Source organism: Triturus cristatus, chromosome 7 (assembly GCF_964204655.1).
Source record: "Triturus cristatus chromosome 7, aTriCri1.1, whole genome shotgun sequence".
NCBI lineage: Eukaryota > Metazoa > Chordata > Amphibia > Caudata > Salamandridae > Triturus > Triturus cristatus.
In genome coordinates, this window is record NC_140590.1 from 1,860,915,157 (window position 1) to 1,860,941,454 (window position 26,298).

Below are 26,298 nucleotides of genomic sequence, written 5' to 3' on the forward strand. Positions count from 1 at the left end.
CCCACTTCCTGTCATGTGGGGATACAAGCATTATGGGAGATGTAGTTCGTAAAGGAATCATTTCACAATTGCATGTTAAACCACAATAATCACATATATGTGTTCACAAACATCATAAATTTGTATATGTTTTCAAAAATCCCCCTCATCATGCTGATTTAGGGTAAATTTAAATTTAGATTTAAATTTTTAAATTTTGAATTTTAACAAGTATCCTAGTGCCATTAAATTCATGCTCCAGGATGGTTCTTATTTGAATAAGGAGTTGAGCCAATTGCCTCCACAATGTACATACATCATCTCAATATAAATGCATGTGCATATATATATGTACAACACTCTGCGTTGTACTTCGCCGATCCTCCTCCAAAGCGACGCCGGTGCCAGCAGCGGTGACGACAACCGCATTAATTATTACCCAAAAATAGTTATACTTCTGGAACTCCAAAAAGATAACAGCGACACTCCAAAGGATAGCACAATTATACTTTATTGTGCCCACAACAACGCGTTTCGGCGATGTCTTGTTCAAGTTTGGTGACCTGTACATATATATATATATATATAGGTATGTGCATATATATATGTATGTGTGTGTGTATATAGATATTAAGCGGCCTGTGGACATATTGGCAAAGTGTTTCCTTTTTGTTCAGAGGTATTGGAAATTCACAGGCCCACCGCAGGACTTGGCCAGACAAGCTGCTGCGATTAGCAGACCGTCACTGTACGGGGGCGCGGGATCATTGTACCTGCACGTCACGGCCCGGTTTGGTCTTTGCTCTGTTGGTGGTGACGTTGGGGACTCAAGGCGGCCATAAACACCCCAAATATGAGATTCACTCGGCAAACATCAGCCCCCTCCCTTCCTTGCCAGGCATACCAGCGCTTACAGCAGCATTTTACAGCTCCGTAAAGAACACCTACCAGAGCGATGGCAGCTGGGATTTGAAGTCCCTCAGTAACGGACCACAGCTGCAAGCAGTTACCGACAGAGCACGTCACATTCCAGCCAATGGGAATGCCGTGGCATCTTTAAAGAGGGGAGCGAGCAACACCCAGTGTATTCAGGCATCTGAGGAAGGCTTACGCCGAAATGCATAATGCCTGCCACGGTGAATAAATGGTTGCCAATCAGTATCCCGCTGTGTCTTCTGGTCTTTCTTTTGATGGACGTTCCTGTATATATATATATATATATATATATGAATCCAAATTTTGCTCAGGTGTACCTGACTTCAGGCGCTGCTCGACGGGTGCGTTACCTCGCGGTTGAGCAAACCGCCAATATCCACCACAACACTCCCAGAAAGGAAGAATAGGTCGCACTCCAGCCAGCTTTCAAACTGTGTTTTATTCCTTCAAGGTCGCAGAACCAACAATTAACCAACGCGTTTCGTTATACCAGATAACTTGTTCACGGTTGTTGTTTGCTCAAATGCATTCAAAGAAATGTTCATTTAAATAAAGTAAATTGAAGGAAGTTCGATGACATCATTTCCGACATCTTTCACCATTCACCCTGTGACTTCTGTGTCATGTAGTCATTACTAAACAAGTCAGTTATTTACGAATTACCCATGTTCTCAGTAACGTATTTACATTTAACAGTTTTATTTATATCTTTGTCCAAGTTTTGCAGTCTTTTCCTTCAGTGGAGTGTATTTATAATATTTCGCCATTCAGCCCTCCAGTGGGCATACTCTTTATATTTTTCATGCAATTTGTTTGAACTCATTCAAAAACTGTAATTATCATCTTAGATTCATTTTCTTATCAGCCCTCTGGTGGGCATATACCTTAAGATTTGAAGGCAGTGCGCTATAGTCCCTTTGAGTTACAATTGCAATCTGGACCTGATTCTATATGTACTCGAGAACTTTCTGTTATTCAGAGATGTATATACAGTTCTTCTGACTGATTTAACCCAAACGGCATCATGGATCTCAAGTTCAAAATATGTCTGGATTCTTTCTGGCGTAGGATTTTCTCCCTGTTTCCACCACGCACATTTTGAGGCACTGATTCGATGCCATAAAATTTCAAGAGTTTCCAATTGGCATTATGATTGATTTCCATGTGCCTTGCTACTGCATTGTTTTTATCTTTATTTTTTGTTGCTCGTACGTGTTCCAAAATTCGCTTCTTGAGCTCACAGATGGTAGAGCCCACGTATTTGAGTGGGCAAGGACATTCAATGACATACACTGTGTATTGGCTTTTACACGTTATTAAATTTTTGATTTGCCACGTTTTTTTGTTAGCCATTGTGACTTCCATTGTGGGTTTGGCAATCTCACAAACTTTGCAATTGTGACACTTTACAAAGCCAGTTGTATGTAGCCATGATTCTTTCAATTTCTTTGTCTTGTAGAAACTGTGTACTAAGCGATCTTTTAAATTCTTTGCTCTTCTGTAAGTGATCACCGGGTGACTCCCCATTTTGTCACCGATTGTTCCATCTAGTTGTAGAATTTTCCAATTTTTCTTCAAAATATTTGCAATGTCTTTAGATTCTTGGCTGTAATCCATAATGCATCTTATAGGTTCCTCTGCAGTGGTGTCACTTTTATCCTTTGGCATTAGACATTCCGCTCTGGTTTTAAGATTAGCTCTGCTCCAACATGTGTTGACTGTATTCCTGGCATATTTTCTCTGTATAAATCTTTTCCTCGTGGTTGCACTGTGTTTTAGCCATTCTTGTTCTTCGCTGCAAATTCTTCGCAGGCGCAGAAATTCGCCGTATGGAATGCTGGATATTAATGAAGGTTGGTGGAAACTGGTGGCTTCCAAAGTTGCATTGGTCGCTGTATTTTTGCGGTGTAACGTGGTTTCTAAGCCATTGTTTTGTGTGTAAATTTCCGCATCCAGGAAGACGACTCGATCTTTACTTAGGTTGTATGTGAATCTGAGGTTGGGTGTACTGTTGTTCAAAATTGTGAAGTACTCTTCAAATAAATCCGCCTGTCCATTCCATATAATAAGGAGATCGTCTATGAAGCGGATCCACTTTACAATGTGGTTTGTGTATTGAAGATTTGTCTGATTCCATGCCACCTCTTGTTCCCACCAGCCCATTACCAGGCATGCATAACTGGGGCTGAAAGAAAACCCCATCGCCGCTCCGTTCTTTTGGCGATATATACTTTCCCCAAACGAGAAGATGTTGTTTGTTAAGCAGAGTTTCATCATATCGAGCAACATCTCGTTATGTTCTTTGTAGTGAATATTCCTTTCTTGTAGAAAATATTCACAAGCTTTTAAACCTTGCGTGTTGTCTATTGTGGTATACAGCGACACCACATCCATTGTAATGAGACAATAGGAGTTTTGCCAAGATAAATCTTTCAGAATCCTGAGACAATCTGAAGTGTCCTTTATGTAGGATTTCAATTTGGCCACATATGGCATTAAGAAGTAGTCAATAAAGTTTGCCACTGGTTCCATGAGCGAGCCCTTAGCTGACAGAATAGGTCTGCCCGGTGGTTTTTTGGAATCTTTATGTATTTTCGGGAGAAAATATATGGTTGCCAGTATCGGGAAATCCACTGTTAGATATTTACGTTCATCATCATCAATCATGTTGTTGGCCACCCATGTTGCTAATTTATTATCCAGATCTTTTTTTATTGTTGATGTAGGGTTGTTTTGCAATTTTTCATAGTAATCCATGTTATTTAATTGTGAGTGGGCTTCTTCTATGTACATGTTTTTGTCCCATAACACAATGTTGCCCCCTTTATCCGCTGATTTAATTTCGAAATCATCTGTTTTGGATAATTTAGAGAGAGCCTCTCTTTCTGTTTTCCTTAGGTTGTCATGAAATTTTTTGTGTTTTAATCTGTATAGGTCATGTATGACCGCCTCATGGAAAAGATCAACTTTGTTGCCTGGGGTAAGTTGTGGATAAAATTTTGATCGTGGTCTTTTTTCACTCACTCCGGCTCCTAATTGTGGACAAGCCGTGTTGAGGGTGACTTCTTTTCCTACTTCTGCATTGAGATTTAATAGAGTTAAAAAGTCATCCGCTTCCTTAGCCAGAAGTGTTAATGTTGGTTTCTCCAATGTTCTAGCCAACTTAGGTTTATGTTGATTTTCCAGGAAATGTTTAGCAAGTTTAATTTTCCGAACATAGAGGTATAAATCAATGCGTGTTTGCGCCAAATCCATTCTTTGTGTGGGGCAATAATTAATCCCACGTTTTAGTAATGATATTTCCTCCAACGATAATTCTTTTTCAGTTAGATTTATGATTTGGAGTTCATCTACTACAGATCCTTCCTCTGCCTCATGCTCCTCGTTCTTATCCCACTTTTTTCTGTTGAGGAACTTGCTTCTTCTTCCCCTTCGTTTTGTCCGTCGCGTTTTCTTTGCTGCCACCGTTTCCCTCTGCCTCTTCCTCGTGTCTGGCATTGTGATGTTTGATTTTGCTCCCACTGTCGTTGTTGTAAGACAAGGCGCATGTCGCCTAAAAAAACATTCCTTGCTCCCTCAGGGGTTGCTTCATTCTCCCCTTCACTTTGGCCGGTTGAAGCCAGCGATGAGAAGCTGCTAGAGGTGGTTGAATACTTGCTGGTAGGTATTTGTTTGAAAGGATCGTATTTCCGTGCGAAGGTGAAGATTCTGCCTTCTGCATAGTCCTCCGCATCTCTTATGAATTTGCTGTGTTTCCGTTGTCTTACAATATCCTCATGTTTGTCTATTTGTTTTTCCAAATCCTCTTTGAATTTTGATAATTCTGGATTCAATTTAACTGATTCTAAATCTTTTTCAATTGCTTGTAGTTGTTCTTTGATTTTATCCAATGCAATTTCAATATGTTTAACTAGTATTTTGATTAAACCCAATGAAGAATTCAAAGTATGTTCACCCCATTCTTGTAATAAATCGTTGGATGCATCTTGTTGACTTGGCATTAGCATAATTCTTAAACCACGGGGAACTCGTTGAACTTCTAAATACTTTTGAAGGGTGATTAATTCCCATGATTTGTTGATTTCTTTTCTACTTAGTTTTTCCCATTGCCTGATTTTGTTCTTGATATCTGTTTTGCCATCTGGGTTTTGTTTATCAGCATCAGTTTGAGGGTGTTCTTTGTCGAACATAGTTGTCAGCTGCTCCCTTCTTTTCGCTTCACGTTTTTCCATTGTGAAGAACTGATTATTAGTTATACTCAATAATGATTCTGCTGTTCTTTTTTGTCTTGCTGTGTTTGCTGTGAGGGGTTCCCTCCAAAATTCGAACTGAAATTGCAATGATGTTGCTAAGTACTAATCTCCGTTGAGAACAATTGTACTTAATTTAACTGCTCGTTCGAAATGGAGCCGTAACCCCCGTTCATTAATATCCAGCATTCCATACGGCGAATTTCTGCGCCTGCGAAGAATTTGCAGCGAAGAACAAGAATGGCTAAAACACAGTGCAACCACGAGGAAAAGATTTATACAGAGAAAATATGCCAGGAATACAGTCAACACATGTTGGAGCAGAGCTAATCTTAAAACCAGAGCGGAATGTCTAATGCCAAAGGATAAAAGTGACACCACTGCAGAGGAACCTATAAGATGCATTATGGATTACAGCCAAGAATCTAAAGACATTGCAAATATTTTGAAGAAAAATTGGAAAATTCTACAACTAGATGGAACAATCGGTGACAAAATGGGGAGTCACCCGGTGATCACTTACAGAAGAGCAAAGAATTTAAAAGATCGCTTAGTACACAGTTTCTACAAGACAAAGAAATTGAAAGAATCATGGCTACATACAACTGGCTTTGTAAAGTGTCACAATTGCAAAGTTTGTGAGATTGCCAAACCCACAATGGAAGTCACAATGGCTAACAAAAAAACGTGGCAAATAAAAAATTTAATAACGTGTAAAAGCCAATACACAGTGTATGTCATTGAATGTCCTTGCCCACTCAAATACGTGGGCTCTACCATCTGTGAGCTCAAGAAGCGAATTTTGGAACACGTACGAGCAACAAAAAATAAAGATAAAAACAATGCAGTAGCAAGGCACATGGAAATCAATCATAATGCCAATTGGAAACTCTTGAAATTTTATGGCATCGAATCAGTGCCTCAAAATGTGCGTGGTGGAAACAGGGAGAAAATCCTACGCCAGAAAGAATCCAGACATATTTTGAACTTGAGATCCATGATGCCGTTTGGGTTAAATCAGTCAGAAGAACTGTATATACATCTCTGAATAACAGAAAGTTCTCGAGTACATATAGAATCAGGTCCAGATTGCAATTGTAACTCAAAGGGACTATAGCGCACTGCCTTCAAATCTTAAGGTATATGCCCACCAGAGGGCTGATAAGAAAATTAATCTAAGATGATAATTACAGTTTTTGAATGAGTTCAAACAAATTGCATGAAAAATATAAAGAGTATGCCCACTGGAGGGCTGAATGGCGAAATATTATAAATACACTCCACTGAAGGAAAAGACTGCAAAACTTGGACAAAGATATAAATAAAACTGTTAAATGTAAATACGTTACTGAGAACATGGGTAATTCGTAAATAACTGACTTGTTTAGTAATGACTACATGACCCAGAAGTCACAGGGTGAATGGTGAAAGATGTCGGAAATGATGTCATCGAACTTCCTTCAATTTACTTTATTTAAATGAACATTTCTTTGAATGCATTTGAGCAAACAACAACCGTGAACAAGTTATCTGGTATAACGAAACGCGTTGGTTAATTGTTGGTTCTGCGACCTTGAAGGAATAAAACACAGTTTGAAAGCTGGCTGGAGTGCGACCTATTCTTCCTTTCTGGGAGTGTTGTGGTGGATATATATATATATATATATATATATATATATATATATGAAGCCCTGAGACCTATTTCTATGTCTATATATATATATATATATATATATCCATGGCAAATCTCGGTACACAATAAGTAAGCACTCCAGGCAAGGTAAGAATTCATTCATTTATTCATTAGCAGTGTATACGTTCCCTGACTCGTTTCGGCAGATCCCAGCCTTTTTCAAAGTTACACTGGCCGTTGGCCCACATCTTTTTAAAGGTACAAAATACTATAGATCTGGAAGACATATCTCAATTTTCTTTTTCATTTTTCTTTTTTTCTCTCTTTTGTCTTCAATGTATTATAATTCATTTTGTAATACAAAATCATGTTGGTATAATACACAATCATTTAAAAAATATTTTTATAACAATTTTTACTATTTTATCAATGTTTTCATACTCAGTTCCAGAGAACATGTCTTCACACTCATTTTCCCATAATGCAATGTGTACAGGGCTTTGACCTAGGAACATGGAGATATAGAATGGATGAATAAAATATATATATATGTCATCAGTCGGACCACCTAACACTTTCATAGTTCTTAAAAAAATAAGGACAGATGACATCTGCATAAAATGGCAGACATGACAATGATTTTACATTCTGGGTAAAAGATGGCGATCTCTATGATCTAAAATGGTGACGGGGCTTACCTAAAATCAAGTCAGATGAATAAGACCTCAGGGGTTTTACATCATGGAGAGGATGTTTTCCTTTACTTCATTTGAATTAAGACAGTAGTATAGAGGACATGGAGGCCATTTCTTCCACATTTAAGAGGTTATGGTTCTATATTAGGCCTACAAATGTTTACAATTACTTGCTGCTATAATTTGCAAATATTTTTTGAGTTCTCCTTTTCATAAGACAAGACCATCGATCTAGCTATAACCTGAGAAGCAGTAGGTTTAGTTACTTATGCTGAAGCTTTACATTAGGTCACCAGGATTTCTTTCTACCCCATATAGTTTCTTAAGCTCAGTCCAACTGTTCTCATATCTTAAGCTGCTGTTACATAGATTATCTTCATGCAGCATTAATGACCATCATTATGGATTCTTAGATGAAGGTGCTGTTTCTAGCAATCTGAAGGGCAACTATCAACATACCAATGACAACAATTATCAGCATGACCATGACATAACTATGACATGCTATTACCATTAGACCTTGCATTTAGGTGACTCAGTAGCTACCTCAGATCCATCTTGACTTTAGGTCTTCAATCCTCTCCTATAGAGTTTGCCACTGAAGGACCATACTGGCAGGATTTGTGTTTTCTTAGACATACCGGTGTGCTAACCTCGCTCTCCTTACACATTTATGAAGATGAGGTTATCTTTGAGTACTCCAAGTTTGTATATAGAGTTTTCAAACTAGCCAGTTTGATTTGTGGATGGCCTCCTTACCCAACTTGCAAGGAATTCAGAGGTTGCTACTAGTGAACAAAGCTTCCTTCTCTGTAGGAAGGAATTGGAGTCGGTTGAGTTTTAAGGGGCTTTACTAGCGTGAAGTAGTATGACTTGAAAGTGTGCAAATCTATGTATTAATTTGTAAAGCGCCATGCGATCATAAAAATCGTGGTGCTAAAAAACCTGTGGCCCGCTGCCTAGACAGAAAACAAAGAGAATAGCTAACACCAAGTAGTAAGATTGGATGGCTAGAAATTCTCATGCTCAACCGGTGCCAGCATAGTTCCATGTTCAGATACGCTAAGCATTGCTTCAAGCAGGGAGCAGGTTTGAGGATGATAAACTGTTGCTCACCCATCCCAAAGAGCCAGTAGGTGTTTCCGGCCTCAAGAGCAGAAGCAGTTCCCAGTCTCAACAGCTGCTGCTGCATCCACAGCTCGAGAATGTTTAAGGGCGAGAGCACAGGAGGACCTTAGCTTTCCTCATTAGCGGTCACAGTCCAAGATATGCTTCAAGTATTCACCCACTTGTATTTAATTTTATTCTATTTTCTGTTTATGTAAATTGAGGATGAAAATTATTTGAATGCAGTCTCAAAGTAAGTCTAGTGCTTACTATTGTTTCTGGGGCTCACTGTTTAATGTTTCGTTTATAGGTATTTGTTTCATACCAATTTTAATTTTTTTATGTGCATATTTAATAACAGTTGGATAGTATTCCTGTCTCTTCTGCAGTGGCTTTGCTTACACTTAGAGTAACTTATTTCAAATGGGTGGGCTTTGCCTGGGGATATTCTGGAGAAAAGGTTGAAGTGTACAGATCTGCTAACTTCATGTGCAGTACACAGTCATGATTTATGTTTTTGAACTTTAATCTCAGACTGCTGCGGTGCAAATATCTAGATTTACATTGGACTAACCTCAATAGGCTGGTTATTGCAACTGAAGGTTTGAAAAATGACTCAACAAAGCACATGGACAGTGCTGGTGGCGGGTCCCTACATATGAATGATATAGTGAGAGTGGTGTTGTCTTGATGAAATTTGTTAAATATCTACTACAACTGTTTCCATTTTGTAAAGATACTCAGCTCAACCTTAAAAGACCAGGAAGTAGTCATATCTTCAGTCCAGATTTGCTGCCTGGTGAGTAGTGAGGCTTCATTAAATTCTATACTTTTTACCATTATTCTCAGCATTGATATGACTTCTCAACTTACCCTAATGTTTATTTTAAGACTTCTTTAACATAAGAGTTTCTCACACATTCTTAGCACTGATAAGGTTTCTTACCTATGTGTCTCCTCTCATGTACAGTAAGATTTCCTTTTTTATTAAACCTTTTCCCACATACACGGCATTGATGAGGTTGCTCGCCTGTGTGTGTTTTCTCGTGACAAGTGAGATGTCCTTTACCACTAAAACACTTCCCACATTTAATGCATTGATAAGGTTTCTCACCCGTGTGTGTCCTCTGGTGATAAATGAGAATTCCTTTCCTACTAAAACGTTTCCCACATTCTGAACACTGATGAGGTTTCACCCCCGTATGTGTCCTCTCATGTATAGTAAGGGTTCCTTTCGCTCTGAACCTTTTCCCACATTCACTGCATTGATGTGGTTTCTCGCCTGTGTGTATTCTTTGGTGCATTTTAAGATCGGTTTTCTGTGCGAAGCATTTCTCGCATTCGGAGCAATTATATGGTTTCTCACCAGTGTGTATCCTCTGGTGATCAGTGAGACTTCTTTTCAAACTGAACCTTTCCCCACATTCAGAGCATTGATATGGTTTCTCACCTGTATGTGTCCTCTGGTGCTCAACGAGAATTCCTTTCCTACTAAAACATTTCCCACATTCTGAACACTGATGCGGTTTCACCCCTGTATGCGCCCTCTCATGTACAGTAAGGGTTCCTTTCGTTCTGAACCTTTTCCCACATTCGCTGCATTGATGTGGTTTCTCACCTGTGTGTATTCTTTGGTGCATTATAAGATCTGTTTTCTGTGCAAACCATTTCTCGCATTCAGAGCACTGATATGGTTTCTCACCAGTGTGTATCCTCTGGTGAGTTGTAAGACCTGCTTTTGAAATGAATATTTTCCCACATTCTGAGCATGGATATGGTTTCTCACCTGTGTGTATCAGCTGGTGAGTTGTAAGGCATGTCTTTGAGATGAATATTTTCCCACATTCTGAGCATGGATATGGTTTTTCACCTGTGTGTATCCTCTGGTGTGTTGTAAGACGTGTCTTTGAAATAAATCGTTTCCCACATTCTGAACATGGATATGGTTTTTCACCTGTGTGAGTCCTCTGGTGAGTCGTAAGACGTTGTTTCCAATAGAATCTTTTACCACATTCAGAGCATTGATGTGGTTTTTTACCTGTATGTATACTCTGGTGAGCAGTGAGTTTTCTTTTTACACTGAACCTTTTCCCACATTCACTGCATTGATGTGGTTCCTCTTCTGTGTGGCTCCTCTGATGAATTGTAAGAGCTGCTTTTGTGCGGAAGCCTTTCCAACATTCCAGGCATTCATAAGGCTTCTCATTTATGTGTGTTTTATAATGAAAAAGAAGACTGGACCATTTTCCACATTTGGAGCACGGATATGGTTTCTTACCTGTGTGTGTTCTCTGGTTAACAGTACAATTTTCTTTTGTTATAAACTCGTTTCCACATTCTGAGCATTGATAAGGCTTCCTGCCTATGTGTGCCCTTTCATGAGCTGTAGAGTGATCCTGTCTTCTGAACCCTTGTTCATATTCTGAGCAATCAGCAGGTTTCTCATCTGAGGGGAATCTGTGGTGATGAGTACGACTTTCTTTCCTTTTTAACTCTTTGCCATTTTCTGAGCACTGATATGATTTTGCATCTCTATGGGCTTTCTGGTGAATAGTAAGGCATTTTTTCAAAATGAATCCTTTTCCACATTCTGAACACTGATATGATTTTGCGTTTTGGTGTGCTTTCTGGTGAATAGTAAGGCATTTTTTCAAACTGAACCCTTCTCCGCATTCTAAGCACTGATAAAGAGTTACTCCTGTATGTGCCCTGTGGTGCCTAACTAATGCTTTCTTGTACCTGAAGCATTTTCCACATTCAGTGCATTGATAGGGGTTCATGTCTGCGCGTGTTCTCTGGTGTACAGAAAAATTTATTTTTTGACTAAAGTTTTTCCCACATTTAGCGCACGGATATGTTTTACCCCTGTATATTTTCTCTCATGCGTACTAAAACTTTGTTTCTGAGTGAAGCTTTTGCTACATTCTCTGCAGTCATAAGGGTTCTCACCAGTATGTGTTCTCTCACGTCTAGTAAGATTTCCTTGGTGGCTGGAGCTTTGATCACATTCATTGGACTGATGAGGCTTCTTGTCTCTGTGCACTCTTTGATGTGAAGTTAAACGTATTTTCCGAAGATGCTTTTTCATATATTCAATACATTGGTATGGTTTTCCTTTTTTATGCACTCTTTGGTGAACAGTAAGAGCATTTCTTTCATTCAAAGTTGCCTCATATTTAGTGCTCTAATAAGTTTTCACACCCAAATGAGTTCTCTGGTGCTCAGCCATCTTTCCAAGTGTGCATTTGTCACTTTCTGTTTTTTACGATTTGTCTACATCCAGTCTCTGGTAGAGGCTAACATGTAGATCAGGTAACTCATTGGTAAGGGTTCTCTGATTCACTGTTACACTTTCACTTCATTGAAGTTTGTTTCATATTTAGTACATTAAAAGTGTGCTTTCCGCAGGTTACTGAAGCTTTTCCAAAATTCACTGCTTTGATATTAATTATTGCACATTTTTTCTGCAAATGCTCAACATTTTTTAACTATACTTGTCTTAGATATGATTGTTAATCCCTGTGTTTCATCGTGAAAAAATACGTTATTATTCTGATCAACAGATTTCCTTTGTGTGTCTGATGTGTAAGATGTTACCTTCCTTTGACTTGTGGCACATTGAATTAGCAATGTCACTTTTGTTTTAGAATTAGGCTGCCAGAAGTGTGAATCTTCAAAGCACTCAACAGGATGTTAATTGTTGCTTTTCAGCTCACATATCAGTCACCTAAAAATTAAATAGAGTGGATAGTATTAGCTTTATTCATGTTAAAACAGCATTATCTACATGAAACAGGGTACTTCTCACTGGCATTACAGAGATATATCTATTTTTTCATGTTGTGAAGACCAGGGCTCTGAATTTCTATGGATTCAGAATGCATGGATACAATGTGCACCCCAGTAGCACCCAGTCATTGTGCTGCACAGAATAAGAGACAGGAGACATGAGTGTGATTTGCCACCCATGCCTGAAGTCCCCCTTGGTGCTTACCAACACCACACAGATAGCACAGCAATCTCACAACATCAGGTCACTGAATGATTAAACCCAAACTCCTCCCTTCCAGAGAACACTTCTTAAGTCAGAGAGGAAAACAATGATCTGGAGGAATTGCTTCAGGAATTGTTCTCAAAGGAATGAGCACCACCGATGTTCTTGGGTAGTTTGCTCCTTGATCTTGAGTTAAGGACAGCTAATCTCTGTAGCCAACCAATGGACATAGAACACAAGGCTGAGTACTATCTCCCCAAAACAAGCGTAGATAGCAGAAGGAACAAACACTGGTCTCATCAAGATATCGCCCCATTGTAAGGCATTAGCTGATATTTTGGCTTTAATAATGCTTATTGCTGCAAAAAGGAAAACAACAGTACAGGCAAAGCTGATAGGCCTAGCTTTTTAATAGTGAAAGTGACTATTAACTGACTGAAGCCTTTATATTTGTTTTTGAGGGGTTATATGGAAGGCTGAGTCATTGAATTCAGGGGAAGAGTCAGTGCGTGACTTGAGGGTATATCAGTGGGAGTGCCTACTAATTTAGAACATCGCTAACAGCTCTCTTTGTGGTCGTGTGGTCGAGGAGTTAGGTTTATCAGAGGGTGTCTTGAGCCTTTATTGTATTCACTCAGACAAGGAATGATAGCAGAGAGACAGAATCCAGACCAGTTAGGTAAGTATAAAAAAAGGAATACTTGTAGTTTATTTCTAGAACCAAGCAGGACTTGGCACAGGCAAGTAGAGAATGCTTTCAAATGCAAAACTTTAAAAGGCAATGCAATTGGAGGTTGAAAAACATTGTTACAGGTTTGTATTTGCTTTAAAGACAGTTCTATTAACTGTGAAATTAGTTTTGATTACTTTTGCATTGCTTTTCAGCTACATCGACTACTCAGGGTGATATGCTTAGATATTACACCATAGATCCTACAGTACAAAAATAAGTAAGACTGTTTTACGTTTTAAGCACAGTTATTTTTCTTTCATACAAAAATAGGTTGACACAACATGTTTGGTGAGGAAAAACCACAACATAGATTCCTATGGGAAAAATAGTGTTATCAGTTTTTAGGTAAGTAAATGACCTGCAAGAATAGTGAGTGGGGATTAGAACCAAAGTTCCCCAAAGTTCAAGGGGGCACATGAGTTGCAACACCAGTGGCACTAGGGCGGCCAGGTGCAGAGTGCAAGGGCCTAACGTTAGCCAGTGGGGCTATGGGGGCCATCAGTCAAGGACTGCTTATGAGCAGCCCACTCGGTTGTGGGTGCCAAGCTCCTGGGGTTAAGATCAGCCCTGCAGGGGCCAACCATCAGCAGAGAAGTTGCATTACCAGGGGCACAGGGCAGTCAGTTGCAGAGTGCCAAGCAGACATTGGGAGCCCTGTGGATTCCAATGGTGAGCTCTGGTTCAGAAGAAATGCTGCAGGCTCGGTAAAGGAGGTTTCCTGAGGATGAGCAGGAGAGGTAAGTTGGATTGTTGAGGGATGCCTCAACACAGTCAGTTGGGCCACCAAATGCTGTGGTGCATCGGGAGCAGGGGTGTCTTTAGGTGTCGGGTTTTCTTACCAACTCTGATCGCGGTCGGGGGACATTTCAGGTTGAGGCTGCAGGCTTGGGGTTGGAGTTTGAGGCAGGTTGCGGATCACCGGATCCCAGATCAGGAGCGCTGGGGAGACCTCCTCCTAGTATTGGGCCACTCAAACTCAGAACGTGGGCATCGGGTGTAGAGTGGTGCAGAACCGAGGATTTCTCTGGATTCGGGGTCTGTGTTGGAGTCTTTGGTTTTGAGCAAATCCGGTACTCACGGGAGACAGAGACTTTATGTGAAGGCAGGGCAGGTCCTCTGGGTTCTGGATGGCTGCTGGACATGCCGGGGTTTCGCTGTGAGTAGGTCGGAGTTGGGAGCGGCCCCTAGGGCTGGTGCCAAAGCAGGTGGTGTCCTCTTCTTCCTGGTTTGGCACAACTCTTCAGTCCTTCTTTCTTCAGCGAATCTCAGGAGGCAAGGTTCGGGTTAGACCCTTAATGCTAAATTTAGGGTGGTTTCAGGGGTGTGCAGGTTGGGATCAATGGGTCTCTCCTTGGGGTGAGTACATCTCCTAATATGCCAACCTCCAGTGAAAAGAGGGCATGAGCCTTTTTCTGATTGGCTGAGGGGACTGAAATTTGTGCTTCACTCGCCTCACCCACCTGAGAAGTGGGGTTGGAAATGGTGGGCACACCTCTCTTCCTAATTTGGTTTTTCTTCCATTTCTCCCACACAAAGTGGGGGTTAGAACCAGTGGCAGCCAGTTGCTGGGGGTAGTAAAAGGCAGGGTCAGCTAACAAAGGCAGCAGACCTTTAAAGCTTCCCCTTCGTGGTCCCGGCCCATCCTGGGGGAGGAGGCATGACACCTCTGCCCAGGATGGGCTTTGTTTCTGGACCCAAAGAGTGGAGGCTAGTGCACCGTGATAGAGGGGTGACTTACTAGGCCACAGGCAGTGGATTGCTGGCATGGTACACAGGACAGTGTGCCATGTAGACTCTTCTCTTTTCTCTGCACCAAAACATGCAGCCTGCACTGGTGCAGGGTCTCTAAGGGTAGCACAACAGGTGCTGCAGCCCTTAGAGGCCTCCTCTGGTCACAGTGCTCTTGGTACCCATGGTACCTTTTACAAGGCACTTACCTGTGGCCAGAGATGCCAATTGTGGATACAAAGGTACAGTTTTTGGGAAAGAACAAAGGCCCTGGGAACCTGATTGGCAGGGACCCAGGGCACATCAAGTCAAAGTGCATTAAGTGTCAGGTAAAAAGTGGGGGGTAACCATGCAAAAAGGGGCACTTTCCTACACATACCCTATCCCCAGAATATGTATTTTATACTTATATAATCATACGTCAGAAACTACTGTAGTGTCCTTCAAAGTCAGTACTGTGAAAATCCTTTTACTTTCATGCAAACTGTTTTGCCTTTCAAAACAATTGTATATAGAACTTCAAATTAATGGAGTGGTCGGCATACAGCACCTCTTACTGGCAAAACAGTGCACTGTGTGTTGATACTGTAAACCTTTTTTCAAATGGATAAAACGAATTCAGAGAAATTGTGAGCCCCTAAGTAATGCTTGTTAAAATATTTTTTACGGGTTTCACAGTAAGTTCGGACTTTTCAGGTAATCGGCTTGAGCATTTATTGTTGTTAATTAAACATTGTTCAGGTCTTAGTACCTGCAGATAGAGGGGCTGGGGTGGCACCACCAAGTCCAGAGGCAAATCTTCATTTACCTGCTTTTAAAAGGCAAAACACCCCCATACAGCACCTTGAGATGTAATCTGTCTACGCTTGCCATGCTGCTGTCAATTCTCACAAAGATGGTTTGTAATCCAGCAAGGATGATACTGCACAAAGTGAATCCTATCTGGAGGCAGAGATACCCTGTTCATCCAGAGACCTTCGGCGCAAAGACATTCTACATCCAGGAGTAATGGAGACAGTGATGGAACACGAGGAGCTCAATACGGGGTGCATGCATTCATGAGAGTTAAGGGAAGAGCTGCTGGGGGAGACCTCTGGTGCTTACTCTGTGCCTGTGGTAGAACGTTAGTGGTAGAAGAACACAAGATTACCAAGACCAGAGCTGAACTACCTCCAGAGCCCCGCCCCTCTCAAAGCTTGGAAAGGGCCCACGCTTGGAAGTAACTGCACAAGGCCTCACGTTTCAAGAAAAATTCAAACTAGGAAAGCACACATTCTATTTGGTTTTGAGCACGCTTCCACACTATGCCACCTCATTTTGGACCCGAGCATATGCAAATCAGTCTTGACCACAGCCACAATCCTCGTCAGGGTAAACCATAACAGTCACTAAATAAACCTGTGCTCAGCTCTGGTACCTTGGTACAAGCAGTCAGACTTAACTGAGAGGCAAAGTGTAAATTAATAATGCAGTGTGCACACAGTAATATAGTGAAAACACAACACAAGGAAAATCCCAAACCGAGTTAATATATCATCCTTTAATAAATATAATGACTCAAGCACAGATATCCAATCAGTAAATCCACAGTTATGAAAGTTCAAAGTTTTAAGTAAAAATAGCACCAGGAAGCACAAAGCACTGCAGCCATCTAGTCACACAGGACCAAGTCACAAGTTCTAGCCGATCGTGATGGAGCGCCGGCCGGGGACGGAACCATGTCCGGTCTGTTGAGAAATATACCTTTGTGTCTTTGGGGATCGAAATGCAAAGCCTTAAGTTAAGATGCCCCTGCTGCATCGGTGCTAGTTGGTTGCCGATCAGAAGCTGCGATGTGGCATCTGGTGTCGCGGGTTGTGGGCTGCATCGATGCTGAGGGTTCAATGACCAGGCTATGCAAGGTGGAATCTGGTGTCAAGATGTATCGCACTATGGCAGTGTTGAATGGCCAATCAGGTGCTGTGATGCAAACTCCAGCCCCGCAGTGTTTCGGGCTGCTTTGATGCCAAGGGATTCGTCATCCAGGAGATGCACTATTGCGGAGTCTGGCATCGAGATATGTTGCACTGCATTGGCGAAGAATTTGCCAATCAGGCCCTGCGATGTGAAGTCTGGCGTTGTGGTGCGTCGGGCTATGTCAACTTTGCCGAATACTCTCTTGTGTCCCTATCAGTTCACAAAGGAGACCAGCGGACTGGCCCTTGGAGTCACTCTGGAGAGTTCTGGGTGCCAGGAGGCAGGTTTGTTACCCTTTCAGGTAGGCAGGCCTCAAGTAGTAGGAGAGTCTTCCAGGAGAGCAAGGTGATCTTTCTGAAGTCTTCTGCATGCCCAGGAGTGTTCTGAAAATGTGTTCTGAGGGCCCAATCCTCATGCTGATGCTTGCCTTTGAAATAGGGGACTTTCTGCCGACACCTAAACCAGTCAGTTCTTCTTTCCTTCCTGGGTTTGGCTCCCTCCTGTCAGGTACAGCAACAACCAGGCCAGGCTTGGTGTCAGGACTCTGTGTACAGGTGGTATCAGTCCTCTGAAGTGCAAGGGAAGGCTGGCTACAGCATCTCCCATCATCCTACCAAGAGGAGGCTTCCCACCCACACCCAAGTTCTCTGGGCTTTACTGCCTTGAAGCAATACACAAACCCCTGCCCAGCAGTCAGTCACCGTCCTGTGAAGGCAGAAAGGCACATATGGTTAGGGCAATAACCAAGGAGCTGGTGTCTGATGTGAGGCCAGAAAGCTCGCATTTGAGGAATTAAAGAAACTGCCCATTTGAGAAATGAGTTTTTAACATTGGGAAGGAGGAATATGCACCCCAGAGGATTTGTGCTCTATTGCATTTAAGATATATATACATCTTTGAACTGTCCTGTCCCAGAGAAGTTCTTGACTTATGGTTGGCAGATTTAGAAGCCAGCTTTTAAGCACGGCTCCAGGGAGTGACATTAGTCCCCTGTTCAAGATTTTGCAAGGTTCCCTACCTGCATCCTATCTGACGTTGCACAGTATCTCGGATACAGATATAGATAAAAAAAAAGATTGTGTATGAGAGGAGTTAATTCTTGTCCTGAAGAAGGTGGCCTTTAATCAGTTATATCCACCGAAACGCGTCAACGCATGATTAAGAAGGCAGACTGTAGATTGTGGAGACATTTGTCATTCGAACAAATCAAGTATCTTAAATAATTGTTTTAAGGAGAACGAAGGATCTGGATCTAATGTCTGTGCCTTCTCTATCGACAAGAAAATATTTTTCTTGCATGTTTTCCCCAGTTTATAATATGTGCATCTACTGTGGAATTGTTTCTTAATCCTTTTGTGTTGTTTTTTAAACATTTGATCATAGTTTTTATCTTCTGTTTAATCATAGGACTTTTCATTGTAAATGATGATGGTATGATGAACTGAAATGAACTTGTTTTAATGAAAATAAATATTTTTAAACTGTTATACTTGGCCTATTGAGGGTGTTGGTGTCTGGTGAGTGAATGGATTTGATGTGAGTTATTGTTTCGGTGTCTATCATTGCCGTAAGAGGGACTTCTCTTCTTTTGACTTTAGGGCAATAAAATGCCAGCTTCCTAAAAGATTAAGAAAACAACCCAGGAATGTATCTGGGAATACCCAGTGCACTACAAATCTATACACTGTAAAGTGTATACTACTTTTTTAGAAACAATAAATCAACAACAGTTTATAGTTCTACTTATTGTAAACAACCGTAATCAGCAAATTGTCCATGAATCAAATTGAAATCTGTGAATCAAAAAGATTCCAGATAAAAGTGATGAAAGGATGACAAATGAAACAGCTTTTGATCAGCAAAAACATCAGGGTTTTTCACATTTCCCAATGCATTTCGGGCCTTCCAAATAAGCCCTTCATCAGGGAATCAAAAAGTGACAATATTCCAATTATAAACATGTCAATCACGAGGTGTCGACTATTAAAACATTATGGGTCATGTGGGGGCAGGAACAACAAACTCTTACAGTCTCATCCAAAATTGTAAAGAAAGAGAAAGAAAAGGAATTAACTAAAGTTGACAATGATGAGAAGACCCATCACTACCAAAAAAAACACCAACGATATCCAAATGACATGTGCACCAACAGAAATTTACTGAAGTGAAAATCGAACCATCACCATCCCGAATTATTGTGCACCATAGAAGTTCCAGAAGATTCCAACACTGACAGCCAACCCGACAGGAATGACCAAAAGGTAATGTCATGCTCTTACCTATGGTATTACGTGAAAAAACGCATTCTTAACTGCGTAAAAATAAAATCAAACACAAACGAAATCTAAAAAATGACAAATGACATGATTACTACTGGAGAGTGGCAAGGAGTATGAGGGTAAAAAAACTCATAACAATGCACAAAACCCGCTTACCAAAATGCGTTTGAAGCAAGTGCACCATCAAGGTTGCACATGATTACTATTCGTCGCGTCTGAAAAACGAAATAGGAGATGACAGTGACAAATCCTCCCAAGTGCCAGTGTGTGTACAAAAATGTACAAAAAACGCGCATGCACCGCTTTCCACAAGCCTAACTGACAAATACACCCTGAGTAGTGTAACAGGTGTTGGTAGACGGCACCTAAAACCAACAAAAAAGCGAATGAGAATGTAGCCACTGTTAAAAATAAACCTAAACCTCGTAGAGGTCACCGATTCAGTAAAAACAGGGACATCACGTCGCCCAAAGAAACACTAGTTGTCAACATTTCTTCCAAGAAACTCACGGATAGCCAACTTGCAGTGTTGAATAAGGGGTGTTCATTTGTCCCCACTTTTCAGTCTAGAGGTTTAGATTCCTTGATTGCCTTGTACAAATTCACCAGAAAATTAAGATTACGGTACTTTTTTTCGACCATTGTCACTGAATCTGAATCTTTCACTGAAGATGAATATCTTGAATTCAAGCCTCGCAGTACTTTTGTATCCCCTATTTCAAATTAGGCCATTGACTTGTTTGAGACTTTGATTAAACAAGATATTGCAAAATTACCACCTGCAATGGCAGGCACCCCCAATTTATCTAGAAAAGAGAGATTTGCATTAAAATCTTTGCAAATGAATGACACTTTACACTTCACCAAAGCAGATAAGGGTGGAGCATTAGTGGTTATGGACCGTACACATTATGAGAGTAAAATCAATCAGATGCTACAAGATTCTTCCACTTATTTACCATTACCAAATGATCCCACTGATGAGTTTTCATTGATATTGGATTCTATTCTTGGACATGCAGTTGAGATGAAATGGATTAGCATTAAAACAAGGGAGTATTTATTTACTCGTTTCCCCAGAAGACCGGAGTTATATATTCTTCCAAAAATACACAAAAATCTGAAGGACCCTCCGTTGAGACCCATTGTCTCCGGATGTGGGTCCATTCATGATTCATTGGGGCACTACATAGATGTCTTTCTTCAACCGATTGTCCAAAACAGTCCGTCATATGTGCAGGACACGACACATTTATTGAACATTCTTCAATCTATCGACATTCCTGATACAGGAGAAATCTCGTTATGCACGATACATGTTGTGTCTTTGTACACATCTATTCCTCACTCTGAAGGAATTGAAGCCATCAAATGAGCATTGCTTAGACAAGAAAGTGTTAGAGCCAACATCTTTCTCTTCCTCAACTTGTGTGAGGGGTTTATTTAACATTTTGGCGACAATTTATGCTGTGCTGGGGGCAGCCCTAGATCCTCTCCCCAGTTTCTTCCACCTGCTGCAGCGTGTCTACCACCTCACATCCTCCTCTGTGTGGTCTTCTGCGAGGCGGAGAGCGCCGTTCCTACGAGCCTGCTGAAAGAAGAATTCTTCCTCCATGTGCAGCTTTCTTGCCTGCTAGCTTCAGCTGTCGTATTGTGTACCTACTTATAGAAGGATTCTTCCTCCGTGAGCAGTTTGCCTTCCTACAAGCCTTTACTGCTGTGGTGAGGGTTACCCGCTCTCAAGGCAGCCTGCTGCACTACATTTCGCAGTTTCAAATCCCCCTCAGCTGTACTTAGACGACGTTTATTCCCCTCGGCTGGTGGCAGCGCGAGCGGAGCTCTCACCTCTTTGGATTCTTTGAGAGCTGTGTTCACTTCACCGCGGGAGAGGATCGTCTGACTTTGTGCCTCATTTTTCAGCCCGCCGGCTGTCCCTGCTGCTATAGCTCCTGGCACCGCTTACTTCCTGGTACCCTCCCCTTTCCACCAGCTGTTTCGGATGGCCCATCATGCCGCTCCACTCTATTTCCTCAGAGCGTCGAGCGCTGTGTCAATTTCACCGAGGGAGGGGCGGTAAGCATCGGTTCGCTAGTCCGATTTCCTCAGCTTTCTCTCAGTCACGCAGTTTGTCGTACTGCTCTCTCCTTCAGTGCCTCAGGCGCTGCCTCGATTTCACAGAGGGAGTCGCCAACGTAAATTTCTTCAGCCTGCCAGCAATTTACATTGCTGACAGGGACAGCCTATTCTTTGTACATTACATCACTCCTCCGCTCTTTCCCTTAGAGCCTTGGCGCTACGTTCATATCAACAGAAAAAGGGGCTGCCATCAATCACCTCAGTCTGCCAGCAATTTTCATCACTGACAGGCACAGCTGGCTTAGTGTTCACCCTACATGCACTACAAATATTTTACAGCTGTTTGCCAAGTTACCAAGATCGTGCTACCATTATTCTCCACAGCCTGCCAGCATTTACATAGCTGACAGGCACAGCACGTTATTGGTACACCAGAGTGCATGTCAAGTGTTCACCCTACGTGCAATACAAATATTTTACAGCTGTTTGGCACATTTACCAAGCTCGGGCTACCATTAATCTCCACAGCCTGCCAGCAGTTACATCGCTGACAGGCACAGCTTGTCATTAGTACACAAGGGTGCAATTTTCTGTCCAATTGCCTTCACATGTGACAGTTTCCAGTCAAACATTGCGTTCCAAGGAGGCTGTTGCTGAACTCGTAATTTATGTTCTACCTTCCTGCAAAGTGCTTTGATTCATTGATAGAGCGCAGTTATTAGTTCTGAGGATTTTTCTTGTCTAAGGTCCTATTATTCCTGTAAGCTGCCTTTACTATTCCTTCTGGCACAACTCCCTGAACATTTTGATACTAATGTAATTTGGTACTCTCACTGTTATTTATGAATATAACTGTATTGCTATCAGAATTTCAAGCTGTAGGTATGTTTTGTCCTGCTAGCTAGTCTCGCAGTTTACATCTGCTTCTCTACCCTCACTTTTCTTTAAACTCAGTTTTTTCATCTGAATTTGTCCTTTTTCAAAACTCCTTGCATTCTTATACATTCTCTTTTCCTTCCTTACTTCTCTCATCCATCTCTCCCCTTTCCCTATCGCAGCATTTACAGTGTCCCAACCTCCTTCATTTCTCAATGAAGCAGGGGAACCTCTTTTACCATGGAAAAAATGGGTAAACCTTTTCGAGTATTATTTAATTGCCATGGGGATAATAGGTTTTCATATGTACGTAAACAACATATACTGCTGCATAATTTAGGAAAACATGCTAGAGAGATTTTTGATGATCTTCCAGATCTATAATTGAAAATAAAGATGTTAATGAGAATGCGCATGGTGATGTACTGCATGATGTTTATGAAAACACTCTTAAGAAATTAGAAGCACAATTTGGGGAGAAGATTAATGTTGTTTTAGAACGGCACAAATTCTTATTAACGATCGGAAGGTAAAAATTTAAAAGTGTTTAATTATATTGCAATTTTGAGGGGGTTAGCATCAACTTGTGACTTTGAAACTTTGACCGAATCTCTTATCAGAGACCAACTGGTTAGATGCACCAGTGAGAAAAAGATACAAGAGAAACTGTTAGCTGATGCTCCAGATTTAAAACATTCTATTGATATTGCGAAAAGTATAGCACATACTGCATTTTCCATGAGTGAGATGAGAGATGCAGTTGATGTCAAGCAAGTGATGGACCAAGGGGTATATAAAAACAACTACAAAAGATGATAAGAACAGATCATTTTCTACTGAGGTAGTGAAACAAAAAACTGAAGGTAGCAAATTTAAGTGCTACAGATGTGGTAATCCCCACCATTTAGCCAATAACATTAAATGCCCTGCCAGAAGTGTTACATGTAGAAAATGCAATGAAAGAGGACACTTTGCTACGGTCTGCAAAGAAATTACAAGAAATGTTACCCATATGGTCAGTAATGAACCTGTTCCCAGTGAGGAGATTGTTTTTCAAGTATCAAACAATATGGAACCCTCTTGCAACAACTACCCCAAATGTGAGATCATGCTAGATCATGTCCCGCATATAGTGTTTGCTGACTCTTGTTCCCCATACACTCTCATCAATGAATCCTCATTTCAAGAAAACTCAGGGAACAAAGACTATACTCTATTGCCTCTTGACATCAAACCGGGAGGATACAACCATGATTCCCTACCTCTTGTGGGCATGCTTCTAATGCACATCGATTTCAAGGACAGATCCACTTTAGGGAAGGTATATATCATGAAAAATGGCTCAAATTTATTAGGGTGGATACACCAAAAAGACTTGGGGATCAAGCTTACCCAAATGATCCTGAACCAGTTTATCTCGTGGAAAGATCTAATGTTGGTAAAGATATATACGAGCAATTCCCCAAAGTATTTTCCGATAAATTAAGACTGTTGAAAGGATTCCTACACAAAATCAAGCAAAAAGGTTCAGAGGAAATGGGTTGTCCACAAGGCCAGATCTGTTCCTTTACTTATACGGGACCAACTCAAAAAAGAACTTTACAGATTGGAAGCCAGCAGTGTGAGAGAACGTATTGAGAGCTCTGAATGGTTGACTCCCATAGTGGTAGCATTTAAGGAGGGAGGAAAGAGCATTTGTCTATGTGTCGACCTCAGAGACATGAATTCTAACATTTGGGTGGATAGACATCCCCTCCTAAATATCCACGAGATGCTCAGTGTCAGTCAAGGGGCAAAGTTTTTCAGTGTTCTCGATCTCTCTTAAGCTTACCGCCAAGTGGCCCTCCGTCCTGACTCCAACTTTCTCACCTCCTTCATAACTCCGTTTGCGGAATATCAGTTTCCTAGGATGTCGTTCAGCCTAGCATCTGCTGCAGCAGTGTTTCAACGCATAATGCAACACGTTCTTCAAGGGACAGACAAAGTACTGTGTTTTCAGGTCGACATCTTAATTTACTGAGAATCAGAGGCAGAACATAATAAGGTTCTAGCGGGAGTTCAAACCAAACTGAATAAAGCTGGGTTCACTACACAAAAAGACAAATGCAAAATAGGTGTAGAATATGTTGTTTATCTAGGTCACACCATATCAGGTGAAGGAATCAAACGTAAATCTAGTTTAGTGGATTCAGTCATACTAGCTCCTGCACCTACAAATAAAGAAGAACTAAAATCTTTTCTGGGCGTGGTCGAGTACATGTCCAAGTTTGTAAAACAGTTTGCAGAATAAGTGCACATCCTCAAAAGGACCAGTTACTCAAAAAGGTACCATGTTTGAATGAAACTCACAGTGTCAGAATGACTTCACACAAATTAAACAAGCCATAGAAGAAGCACCCATTTTAAGTATGTTTGACCCTAATGCTAGAACCACCTTGACAACCGACGCCAGCATGAAAGGATTAGGAGCCTCACTTACACAAAATGTAAAAGGACAAGAAAGAGTGATAGCTTTTGCGTCAAGAACTTTGAAAGAACCAGAATGTAATTATTTCACAATTGAAAAGGAGGCTCTCGTTTACTATTGGGCGATAAACCATTTTATATTCTTTCTATGGGGAATTCCATTCATCCTAAAAACGGATCATAAACCTTTGCTTCCTTTGTTCTCAACTAAATGCATTGAAAACACCACCCCCGTATCTCCAAATGGATTTTAGGCCTACAAGGGTATAACTACTCCATGAGTTATGTACCTGGCAATGAAAACTTAGTCGCAGACTGTCGCTCCAGACTCTCCATCACTAATGAAAACTCACAGTTTTACCCCCCTGATGTGGGTGAGGGGAGAGAAGCTCGGAACGAACGTCCAAACACCCTAGTATAAAGTTCCCAGCAAACTCTATGGCTCTTGAGTTCAGCAGGTTGTTCAAATTACATTAATTTGGAAAGCGCCTGTGAGCCCTCCAGACTCCCTTATGCTGCAGTTGCACCCTGCCGGGCTGCCTTCTCCATCCTTCCTCTCTCTCACACATGTGCCTGCCCTGGACTTTTCTTTTAATAATCAGCACTGTCGCTTTGTTCAGTTGGACCAGCTAATCCGGACCGGTCAGCACTGCATACAGCTCCTGGAATACATTACGTAGTTAATTAAAGTGAGTCGAGCAGTGCTGGTTACACGGAGTTACCTGGCAGGAAATATTAAAATATTTCTGGTTAAGGCCTAAATATAGTGCTTCAGTATATTCAGCCCCAGCGGGGGAGGGGGGCGTGTGTGTGTGTTAATTAGCAAATTCCTTTTTGGCAGAATGCGACCAGGCAGCTGCCTCCAGTCAGTGGGTGCTGGTTGTACAGTGTGTCAGATTATAACACATACAGTTAGTGACTGTGCTATGGTGAATCAGGCCAGTCTCAGACCTACGTTGTCCCGTGCAGGAAGAGTGTATAAGTCAAGAACTACTGTTGCACTGACTTGCTATGCTATGAAAATGTATTTTTGCTGACGCAGTCACGTTGCTCAAATGGGTGTAGTTTCAGATATTTGTTTCCCTCATCTTATCTGCTTGATTTTTCCCGTGAGAAAGTGTCACTCATAGTCGGTGAAATGTCACTCATAATTACTCTGAAATTATGGAAATGTCACACATAGTAATCTGAAACCTTGGCAGCTATGTGTTCGGAGGAAACAAAGTTTCTCCAGATACTCAAGCCCTGTTACATAATTAATGCCTTCCTACGGACAGTCCTTACCTGCATCAAATCTTTTCACATTCATGGAGCCTACATTCATAAATGAAGTGGACATTAGCTGAAAAGTGTGTATTATAAACACTGTTTACTCTATGGAGGGAGTTTATTCTGTACCACACTTGTTGCAGACAGTGAAACTTTCATGAAAAATGTACCACAAAGTATTTTAAAAGTATCTACTAAGAACAGTGTACACTCTGTGCAAAACATTTCCCAAAGAGAGAATATTCACTTACAATAAGGTGCTAAAGATCGTACTACCTGCAACCTTCATACTGAGTTAAAAACTTTACAAATAATCCATCT

The 26,298-nt window shown here is 41.2% G+C and overlaps 1 protein-coding gene across 1 annotated transcript in view; it reads right to left on the reverse strand.

The window, feature by feature from the left end:
* Positions 1–7,102: 7,102 nt before the first annotated feature.
* The window catches only part of LOC146813503 (uncharacterized), a 32,592-nt gene continuing 13,396 nt past the window's right edge, over positions 7,103–26,298 (reverse strand). The window contains exon 3 of the mRNA XM_085620252.1: positions 7,103–12,327. Within this exon, the coding sequence (XP_085476378.1) occupies positions 9,524–11,380 (1,857 nt within the window). The 5' untranslated portion in view covers positions 11,381–12,327 and the 3' untranslated portion in view covers positions 7,103–9,523. The remainder of the gene's footprint in view (positions 12,328–26,298) is intronic.